This window comes from Blennius ocellaris (genome assembly GCF_963422515.1).
Source record: "Blennius ocellaris genome assembly, chromosome: 18".
Taxonomy (NCBI): domain Eukaryota; kingdom Metazoa; phylum Chordata; class Actinopteri; order Blenniiformes; family Blenniidae; genus Blennius; species Blennius ocellaris.
The window spans coordinates 12,134,041-12,146,044 of NC_137667.1; the positions used below are offsets into that span (position 1 = coordinate 12,134,041).

At 38.5% G+C, this 12,004-nt stretch overlaps 1 protein-coding gene across 6 annotated transcripts in view; it reads right to left on the reverse strand.

The window, feature by feature from the left end:
* The window catches only part of lama2 (laminin, alpha 2), a 188,298-nt gene that overhangs the window by 62,133 nt on the left and 114,161 nt on the right, over positions 1-12,004 (reverse strand). For all 6 annotated transcript variants that reach the window (XM_080513776.1, XM_080513775.1, XM_080513773.1 and 3 more), the window contains 4 exons: positions 9,592-9,728; positions 7,471-7,602; positions 6,879-6,983; positions 3,758-3,901 (listed from right to left, as the gene is read on the reverse strand). In XM_080513776.1, coding sequence (XP_080369902.1) covers positions 3,758-3,901; positions 6,879-6,983; positions 7,471-7,602; positions 9,592-9,728 — 518 coding nt within the window. The remainder of the gene's footprint in view (positions 1-3,757; positions 3,902-6,878; positions 6,984-7,470; positions 7,603-9,591; positions 9,729-12,004) is intronic.

The following is a 12,004-nucleotide window of genomic DNA, read 5'->3' on the forward strand; positions in this document are numbered from 1 at the left end:
AGCTGGTTCACAGATGAATCAACAGTCAGAGCTTTAATGAACTGTTACTGAGCAGTTTAATCAAAACAGCTAACATCTGCCTTCTTTTCTTTTTTAAATCATGCATACAAACTTCAGTAAAGCTGTAATCTGTACACTATAATTATGTTATAGGCATGAGAAAGACCTTTATTATTTCTCCATAGATCTCACGGTGGATCTTTGTTGTTATTTATATTCTTGGTCAGGTCAGTTATTGCCAGTATATATTTTCTTTTAAGGATAACTACAGACTAAGAGTGTCAGTCGTTCTCTTGCTCTCATATGTGGAGAATATTTGACTTATTACAGGCAGAGAAAAACTACCCCTTTCTTTCTGCTCCTCTCTGTCTCCTATTTCTAGAGATGATATTTCAATATTACTTGAATAATATCAGGGTTTATTATTGACTCTGGGTTGTGGTTGAGTGGACCGATTTAAAAATAGATTCATCTGCTCAGGCCTGTCCGCATTCTCTCTCTCTCTCTCTCTCTCTCTCTCTCTCTCTCTCTCTCTCTGTGTCTCTCTTGCTCTAAGTCCTGCCCTGTTGATATTGTGTGAATAATATCTGAGACATTATGGAAGGGTGCTTTTTGGATGAACTGATGGAATTGGAAATCTATTAAGTTACCATAGCTTGGGCAGACCTGCAAAATTGGCTATATAACAGAGAGGTAGTCAAACATGAAATGGGAAACTGCTCATCTCTGTTTTAACTATTACTTAAAATAAATTCAATTCCTAATATTTATACATAGAAATAGATTCTCTCACATACACTTTTCTTGCTTGGCCAATTAAATTCCATGTGTGACAGTAACACAGTGATTAAAAAAAAGTTTAACATCTGAACTCATTCAATTAATACTAAAATGACAAAAATAAAAATACTAGCTGGTGGATATTAAAGAACTTGACCAACTTACTACATGCATTTTATGTATTTAAGTATAACATACTGCTATAGATATATCACCCAACTGAACATAAATAACTACTGATACATTGTACATAATCACACTTTGACTATTACTACTAAGAATCAGATGAAAAAAGTTCTAAATTGTTTAAAAATAAGGATGTAATAGATACTTCATTTCAATTTGTTTTATATACTTGGATTGTAAAAAGAGAATTAGTTGTTTGGTTAAGTAAATACAATCACTACGCAGGAGGGATGCATTTTCAATCCTGCCAACATCAAAAACAAAAAGCTGAGGGAGAGATATATGCTCCAGGTAGAGGGTATATATAATGTTAGTTTGGTGTCCAAGCTTGGGTTTCTGTTGTGTTTGACACAATATATAATACAAAATACAGTAGTGCACAATGGCTTGCAGCCAATAATTCACAGAAAACAAGAGAGACATGTAAATGTAAAGGTGAAATATGTGACTTTGTTCAGCATGTTCATTCATGTGTGAAATGGCACACAATAGTGTTTTACAGTGACTTTAAAGTAATGTAAAACCGAGAGAAAACACGGTCTGGTGATATTGATAACAAATTCTCAACAAATTCTCAACGAAGGGGTTAAGACTCAACCCAACATTTTTTAAATCTGCCTACTAATCTTGCACTACTTTTTGTTTGTTCAGGTCTTTATACAGCTGATTTATTTGTTAATGTTGTCCTCGTACTACTTTATAACGATAATGGGGAAAGATTTAATGATGTGAAATTAGATCACATACATAGTTGAATAAAAGAGAAGTGAAAAGCCTTTCATGATATCAGATGTGTGTCTGCACCTGTCCCTCCTCTCACCTCTGTGTAATCCCATGTAGTGCAGACACGTGAATGAACTATGTACTATGTAAGCATGGTGTATGTGTATAGTCTCCTGACATGATGAGTGTGTGTGTGTGTGCGTGCGTGTGCATGTGCGTGTGTGTGTGTGTGTATGCGTGTGCATGTGCGCGTGTGTGTATGCGTGTGCATGTGCGTGTGTGTGTGGAGAGAGTCCCACTCCACTCAGTGTAATCTCACGATTCAGTGGTTCAGAGAAAATCTCCCTCTTTCCAATAAACTCTCACATTTTTCCTGTCTTTCTCTCTGTCCAGCTCTCCCACCCTCTTCCTCGTTCTCCCTCGTTCTCTCTCTCTGTCAACAATAAATGAAGTGAATGCTTGTTCAAATGAAGCCTCTCGCCACCCTCCATCCTAAAACTCTACCGTTGCCACGGAAACGACGGTTTATTGCCAAAGGCAACCGTTTCCGCAATGAAGGCCTTTAATAAAAACACCCTGCCTCAAAAACTGATTGTCAACTTGCCGACAGTCTGCCCGATGGCGCCTGCTATTTTTGTATGGTTCTCCTTTCGACTTCAGGTTGCTGGATGTAATTTCCACACGTGTGTTTTTCAAATATTCACCTTCTTGCAAATGCTGGAATGTGTCAGGTCTCCTTCTGTGCCCTCGTAAAATACCTTACTTGTTCTCTTCCTTCCTGTTTTAGTTTGGGACTCACCTGTTTTGTCTCCATCACTGCAGACTTGTCCTTTCTGTCTTCCTTCCCTCTGTGTCTCATGTTCACCTCACGTGATTTACCTGTCCTTCCACCCTCCCCACCAGTGTATTTAAATCCTCTTCCCTCATGTATCCGTCGCCACACTGTTCTCGTATCCTTGTACGTGACATCCCACAAAATTTCTTCCTGTTTCCTCGTGTTTCCCAGGGCTTTGGACTTTCTCATGTTTGGACCTGTTGCTCTTATTTCAATTATCATCTATGTAACACCCTCTGGACCCCTTTGCCTGCTTGTGACAACTTGACTCTCATAATAAACTCATTGAACTTTACTATTGCCTACATCACCTCACATACATCCGGGCGAGCAGAGGCGTAGACAACAGTTGAATGGATCCGCCATTCCCTCCTGTGTAATACTCTACAGAGCTTTACCAAGACCTGGTGACTGTGTGGAGCGGACAAAGTCATCAAGTTTGGGACTCCTGTTGCAGAGGGGCTTTGAGACACCTTTCTGCTCGGTCTTCCAGGTTCCATCAAAGACCATCTTGCTTGTCTGGAACTCCTGGAGCAATTCGACAATCTGATCACGCTACCAATCAAGAACAATAACTGGCCCACCGGTGGAATCGAGTCCTGGAGCACCCCTTCATTATATCGAAGTTCGGTGAGAAGACTGAACTCTCAGAAGGCTAAGTGGGTATTGATTTTTAATCGTTTCAACTTTAACCCTGTCTTAATGACATCGGGAGAAAAAAAAGTTAACCTGATGCCCTCTTGTGGCTGTATGACCTGATTCCTGGCCTCGAGACTATGGGCACTATCCTGCCCAATACCTGCTTCATGGGGGCAGTCTCATGGGAGATCGAGGACAGGGTCAGATGGGCCCTTGAAGGCGTAACGGTCCTTGGGAAGTGTCCATCCAACCTCCTTTTTGTGCCAGGTTCTCGGGTGTCAAGTAGTCCACTGGGCCCACTCTCCCGTTGCCCATGTCCTGGTCCCCCGTGCCCCCACAACCTTGGTCCGACATCAGTGGTCACTGGGTTACCCATGCCCGATGGTAATAACGACCAATTGTATAATTGATAAGAAAACCACTAAAACTGTCTTGCTTCAATAGCTAGTTACTGCCTGTAAAACAACTTAAGAGACACAAAAAGGACGTGAAACTTATTTTCCATGAGTATGGATAGAATTTGATGACATATTGTACTTATGTAAAACAGTGACAAAAATGACAAACACGTAAAAAGAAAAAAAAAATACTCACTCGCATCCTGATAAGTCCTTGAGCCTCTGTGCAGAAGGGAGTCAGCCCATAACAGTAACACTTGCTGCAGCCCAGTGGATTTCGTGCCGTTAACCCGAATGTGTTTGGCTTACAGCGGTCACAGTTGTCTCCTTCAACGTTTCCCTAAAATGACAAACGGATGCAGGTGAGCAAAGTTTGGACCATTCTCTTGAAATGCATTCACCAAAATACCACTTTCTGTTTAGAATGCAATGTTCAGGTTAGGGTTTGAACCCTCCCAAGGCCTCTATTTGACCAGCGATGACAGTGTTTACAGTCAATAAACATTAACATCTTTTTTAACAATGTTTTTACTCAACTAAATTGGATCCCACATGGAGAGACTGAAATACGCAGAAGCAATATAACTTGGATAGCACATTTAATGCCTGTGCTGTGTAGGCGTAGTGGTGGAAATCTCTGCTGGCCTGAATGTTTACATTTTGAGTAAATAAGTTGAGGGATGACTGATCTAAAATGGAACCATGGACAGGGATGTGTATTAAGGCTTCTCGCAGCAAAGAAAAGGCTCACAGTGCTGTCAACACAACATCATCTAATTAATGTTGAGTTCTGTCAAAAAGTTCTGGCGTGTGGTGAGTGAGGACCGACAACAACAGAGGAATGTGAAGGAGTAAACTTCAGTATTTTACACCATTAAAACTTGTTGCGCGAAAAGAGAATCTGTTATGTCAACCCTAAATAGGGCACCTAACTACCAACCATTGGATGATCAGACATTGTTTCCATCAAGCGACTTATGGATATCGCTCAGATAATGCATACAATCTTACCCAACCAAACCAGAAAGAGACAGAGAGGCTGTGTGAAAGATGGTCAACCGTAAATCAAATTCTCAAACCTAATGTATTTCTTTGTATCAAGAAAGTCATTTTTGAAATATAATGTGTGCATGCCAAGTCAAAATTGAAATGACGATAGACAAACTTTATATATCCCTGAAGCTGAATATGGCTCATTACCTTGCCTCTAAAGCAGCAAATTAAGACTGCATAGAAAAATTGCATAGAAAAACTGTTCCTGGAATGTGCAAAATTATTAACAATTGACTGTTGAGTATTTAGGTGTTATGCCTGGCCAGGCTCTACCGGAACCACAGCCATCTTATATTGGTATATGACCTGATATGCGAGGAGCCACAAACATGTATCCTTATTTGACATTGACAGAAATATCTTGTTCGTTCCTTCACTTCATTCACAGCTCTTCCTATCAGTGTTTTCAAGCCCCTACGTGATCCTTCTGTTAATGAAGTTGAATCTTACAGTAAATCCTCTGAGGTTTTCAGATCTTTCTCTTAATGTTGACAAGGTAACATCCACACCCACAACTTACAGTCTTGGGCAATCTTCTACACCATCCATATCCATTTTTAATTAATCTCAAAAACTTGCACATATTGATGTAACCGTGTTGTTTGCTGTGCTTTAGCTTTGGACATGCAAAACTATCGTTTAAGATTAGATATCTGCTGTGTCAATGCTATTTTTGATCTCTTAGCTGAGTATTTTCATACACTTTATGACATCAACATAATGTTTATAGCTTTTTAGATTTTTGTGTACGATACAATGCACTGAAGAACGTTTATTTAAGAAGAAAAAATGTGCAATTTTTCAAATATGTGCAGCCTGGGCTGTATACTCAGTATTTGTAAACTCATGGTATAGTATATGAAATGTTCTCCTATACAGAGAGCTTATGAATAGACAGGTAACAAGAATACAGGCAGCATAAAAACCAGATGAAGAGAGGGACAGCTGATGGATGTCTGTCTGAGTGACAGGCAGGCAGCCGCCTACCTGTTCACAGAGAAGATAACACCCATTGATCTGGAGTCTCATTACAGGCCATAAATTAGGTGTGTGTGTGTGTGTGTGTGTGTGTGTGTGTGTGTGTGTGTGTGTGTGTGTGTGTGTGTGTGTGTGTATTTGAATGAGCTAATGCGATCCGCTTGTCACAGTGGTCCCATCAGAAGTAAATGTATGCTTTGTCTAACTGTACATGAGTTTCTATGCGTGTGTATGTGTACGAAATCACTGTGCATGGGTGTTTGTTTGAAGGAAAGTGAGAGCGTTAAAGTGACTAAATGGTGACAGAGCAATTCTATTAAATCAGTTTTAGTTCTCCCCTATATATCATTCAAAACATTTCTTATTTTTTTACATTAACCCCCACCCACCTACTGCAATCCCACCCTCCGCCCACCAGTTCCGTATATATGTTAAGTTACATTCCAACATTCTGTTAGAAACGGCTTCCAATTTTCTGAGTAGATGTCCAATTTCCTATTAATTTTATATAGTATATACATCTCTCTTAAGACGCAGTTTCTGAAAGGACAGTAAACCATTCAGAGTACGTAGGGTTGCAATCCCCATACAAAGAAGCCCTCACAGTGGTGTAGTGGCTTGTACGCTCTCCACGCTTTCCAGGTTTTCCCCCACAATGGAAAAATATGACTATACAGTTACAGGCAGTAACTGCATGAACTACTTTCATGCACCATTCTGTCGTTTCTTTTAATTCAGTTATCACAAAACGTGGAAAGGGTACAGTAACAAAAGAGGTACATTAATTTAGTGGTTATATTTTAAGGGAAATTCAACATAAGGATTTGTTTAACCAAAATAGCAAAAGCATATATACACTAGTATTGATTGGTGGAGCTGCACAGTGTTGGTGTGTATATATGAATGTAGAATAGAGGCTGCTGCACCGAGACTCCAGTCATATTCAGCATTGTGACATTTACCGGTATAATTACGCATAAACACACATGCACACATATATTATAAAACACAAACACGAAAACAAAAGGAAAGAGAAAGCACCTGAAGTAGGTTTTAAATTTGTATTGACATTTAAAAGCTAAACTATCCTTCCTGGCTTTTGGAAAAATAAATACCACATTTTTGTCACACTGTTTTCAAAAACAGTCTCGCAGGACCTGAAGTGAACTTTCGTAAAAGTATGGCAGCTGTGCAGCATTTCAACGGTCATGGTACTCTCTTTTAAACTATACTGGAAAGGACTATTAGCAAATGTAGGCAATTATTTTAATGTGTGGGTGCTTTACCTTGCAGTTACACTTTCCTGTCCGATCCGCACATCCACACACTCCCCTCTCCAAGTCGCAGGTCTCGCTGTCCGATCCTGAGATGTCACACTCACACTGGATGCACTGTGGGGAAATATGGAGGGCAGACAACGCCAGGATTCTGTTATCAACACCGTAACAGGCACAGAGAGGAGTTACCAGAGTGTGTCCTCGCGTCATGCTTCACCAAACCATTAAACTTTACTCCAACATGAAAATGTTGCCATTATCTTCTCATTCCAACGTCAGCTGTGAAGTTCAGACAAACACCAAACCCAAACTTGTTTTTTATTTTTTTCCTTTTTCACCTCAATTACTTTTTTTTCTAAAAGTTTTGAATTTACTGAGACTTTGACCATTTATTCAGTAAACAAACATGCTCTTTATTTCTGTAAAACTTCAATAATTGGTAAGAAACCAAACCTTTGAGTCTTCTACGCTAAGAAAACCCATAAAGAAAACATCACAGTGTCTATGAACACTCAGATGTCCAAAGGAGCTCCAGAAACTGTAAACTCTGAAGTATACAAACAACAAAAGTATTAGCAGAGTTACAATTTGGCCACTTTACCTGAGGAAAATCTCTGTATCCAATTTGACACTCATTGCACTTCTCTCCTCTGAAGGAGTCTCGACAGAAGCAGCAGCCTGTGTTCACGTTGCACTGCTGGGTCACCGAGCCAATCACACTGCAACCACACCCCTACGGTAAAAAAAGACGAGTTAATTATATATATATATATAGACACACACACATATACATTTGAATTCAAAGTTTTATGCAATGCAAACTTCCATTTGCATTAAATACAATTTCTATTGAGCATTTCTATGGAGTTCGCATGGTTTTGTTTTTGCTTGCATGTCTTTTTAGTCAATCGGCAGGAGATGTTAAGTCCAATGACAAAATGAAACTGATATAAAAACCAAATGCAATTCACAAGATAAGCTTGTATGAAGATGATGTATTGCTTTTTCTACAAAAAATACAGACGACCTTTTCTGAAACGTCAAAGTTGCTCTGTTTCGCCCATCAAAGAAGGTAATGGACTGCATCGCTAATTAGGGAAACTTAAAAGCACTAAATATGCCTTAACAACACACACACACACACACACACACACACACACACACACACACACACACACACACACACACACACACACACACACACACACACACACACACACACACACATAGAGAGAGAAATAGCAGAGATGTGAATGAATGTGTTTTGTGTCAGTCAAGTAATGAATTGCTGAGTACAGGAAACTCCATTTATATCAAGCATTACAGCAACAATAAGAGGCTGACTGGGGGAAGTCAAACCATTTATAAAGCTATACCTGTTAATCAAGTGCTGGCACTGTGTTAGTGTTGCTTTCTCACTCAAAGCAATCAGTAAAGACGATAGCATAATAATACAGACTACTGACAGATGCCTCAATCAAAGATGAAAACACCATTTAAACAGATGTTTGCCACTTGTGCTCGAGGGCAAATGTTGCAGATATGCAATCACAATCAAAAGCTAAGAAGCTGGAAATGTCTGCCTGTTCCAATGACTGTGCCGATGAAAATAACTGCAGTGAATGAAAAAGTACTGGTGAAAAAAAAGAGGTTATTCTGAACAACCGCATTGCACTGTTCATGAGTTCACAATTCACGGCTAAAGCGTTGAGATTCTTATGCTTTTCATTATGGATTATTGTGCACAAACTCTCAAGTGAGTTAAATATTTCACCCTTGTTAATCTGCTTTGTTGTTGTTATTTCCTCTGTACATTCCTGATTTGCCATGTTTCACTTTGTTCTGATGTCTTTGGCAGCTAATCTTGTGTTTGTTTTAGTCCCACATAGATCTGTTCAATTCCTCTTTGTTGTGCTGATGTCCTCCTCTGAAATAATGTGCCGTTACACTAAGACATACAGTACTTTCATGTTCACGCCTCTAATTGCTAATAGCCCATTGCACCTCCTAATAGTTCACTGTAATTGGCTGCCTCGCGGCCCTTTGGTTAGATCGTTTCAGTGCAGGACAATCCGTTTTCAAACACTTTCAACAAAGATATGTTTGAAACAAGTAAAAGAAAACGGAAATGCTGAAATTACAATAAAAAAATAGATGGTAAAGATGGGGTAGGAAAGAAAAGGCTATATAAAAAAAACATAGTAAAATAAATACAGAGCTGATTTAGGGAGTAAAATAAAAAATAAGAGCTTGTGGAAAGGAGCATAAAATAAAGAGAGATGGAGAAAGAAAATGAAATAAAGCAAAATGTCGTCAAATTCATAATGACTGTAAGTGCAGTGTAATAACCTAATATCATATTAATTTAATTACCAGACACTAGCTTTCTAAAAATTGTGCTTAGTTAGTAATTTATAATGCCAAATATTTTAAGATCAGGTAATTAGCAGTAATATAAGTGCTATTCATCCATTAACAAAATGCTATTTATTTTTCTCCATCAACAATTATCACAAATTTCAGAATCAGACAAGCTATTTATGCTGTGCTGGGAATACAATATATGTCCTAACTTTTTTGGATTCGGATTGTAAACCTACTGAAATAGCCTATTAATTATTTTAGCACCATCTCTGGATCGACCATCTCCCTTGTCCATAATCGCGAAGTCACATCAAGTACCATCCCAGGTATGATCCATAATAGTCCGTTTTGAGCCTACCTTGCATCCAGTTACGATGTCGTGGCCCCAGTGGTTGGGAGCGCAACGGTCGCAACGTTCGCCGATCGTATTGGGAGGACAGATGCATTGGCCAGTGGAGGCGTCGCAGTTGTTCCCCACATGACTGCACTGACAAGCTGCAGGAAACATAGAGGAGAGGCGAGACAAAATATACACAAAAAGTAAGTTTTCTGTTTGATCCTGCACTTTATTTAAATTTTTTATTTAGAATTTGTCATTATTGGGAAATGCATTTGAGGGATGAGCAGTGGCATTTATACGTTGAAAAATGTGCCAAAATGTTATCTTGGTCAGAAAAAAAAAGTTACAAAGAGCACGCCAAAGCCATTCTGCTGGCAGGTCATGCTTTATTCTTTTTTTTTTTCCCCCCTCTTGGTAGTCTCGGTAAAAGGCTGCTCCGTGGGGGACGAGGGTTTTCACCGGGGGATAGAGTTTGGTCCTAGACTGAGGAGATCTGTGATTGCGACTGGTTGCAGACTCTCATCTTGATGATTCAAGAAACACATTGAAAACAAGCATTGAGAGCTGCCAGTCAGACGCCTCATGGTCAGATTCTCAGGGCCTAAAAGCTGAAAACAAGAGACAAGCACTACAGCAAGAAAAGCTATTTTTCCAGTGGAAAAAAGAAAATTGGGCAAATCTTAGCTGCTCATAGCAGCTCATAGCACAAATGCATGTTCCTAACAAGGAGCTAAATAAAGGGCTTTCCAATGGTGTCAAATGTAATGCCAAGAAGTGTAGTTACAGCAAATTATCTACCAAAAACAAATGTCCATCATTTTATTCTTAGAATAGTTATCATAATTGAAGGCAGTTTAGGTGTAAACAAATAATAATAATAATAATAATAATAAAAAAAAAAAAAATAAATAAAAATATATATATATATATATATATATATCACTTATTTATGTCTTTTTGCAAGCTGAGAATCCCATTTGTATTCTCTGGTAAATTCAGGGTAGATATTAAAATCTAACTAATATAATTGTTCTGATTTGGATCTTACACCGTGTTAGCGATCTTGAGATGGATCAAAGCAAATAATCCCATGCCTTTCTTGTATTTCTGGGTTTTCTTTCCTGGCAAACTAAGCAGTGTTCTTCTTGGCTGCTAATTGTATTTGGCATCAATAATGTTTTGCATAAGGAGTATTGTGGGAAAAGCTATTAATAACCATACTTGATCTGCAGGGGTGCAGATTACTGTTTGTGGGACCCAAAAACTTTGAGCATCTCTTTGCCAGGGTTTTTGATCATTTAAATATGTTTCTTTATGTAAAAAGGAAGTCATGACATTGTAATAAACAGCGAAAAACAATATGTAGATTTCTCATGTGAACACACACTGAGACGCTGGCTATACCATACGAATTAGGACTGGCTCAGCAAACCTCCAGAGTGAGTATAATTTCAATAAATGCCTGAACAAAAGTCCATATTCTAAAGAAATGACACTTTCTCTGACTTTCTCTAACTATTTCCATTAAACACACACTGCATTTGCAAGACTATCTTTGATGTAAGTTCAGCTCTAAATAAACTCAAGCTCAAGCCGCACGATTTGGCCAAACCTTGACCTTTAATTTGAGGTGTGAAAGCAGACATATTCTTGGTGTTAAATCCCAGTAGACCTCGCATCGAATCACTGCTGCGGAGAAATAGGCTTTCAGTGTGGAAATGAAGTGCCTGAAACAGCCGCATTAAAATGCACCGCACTGATTATAAGTTAATATTGTGTCAGCGAACAGACAGTGACAGCAACAAAATAACAATGTTGTGAACTGACAGTGGATTTCATAATTTGCAGATGTGTAAACAGATGGAGCACATATACACACTGTTCTGTTTTTCCAGAGGATTAGTTTTTAGCGTGCCTATAAAATGCATATTTCAATATATTTAATCAGATTCTTCTCAAAACCGTTTTCATAATCACGCTGAACATTTAATATTTACTAGCTGTTTGATTATTTCACAGTAAAGATTATAAAGAGTTTAGAACTAATGCTATTCCTATTCTGTATGTTTAAACATTAAGAAACATGACATCAATGTGAAATCAGTTTGTCGTGGTGAATTTGTATTATCTTTAACCTTTCTCTTAGATTGCCTACAAAGTTTGAATTTTCTCCATTATGCTCCTTATTCCTTCTCTCCTCCAGTCCGTTGCTTGTTTCCATCACTACATTGCTGTATGATCATATACCATAACACCATGCGACAATGAAACGAGGAGGGTTTTACAGTTTTGGACTGTTTTTCACTCTCCACAAACAAACTCATTTATGTCTACTTTCTATTCATTAGATGATTTTTACATATTTTTTTACACACTCTGAAGATGATGATTCAAAGTTAGAGTGAAAGAGTCAAAGTAGATGATGATCACA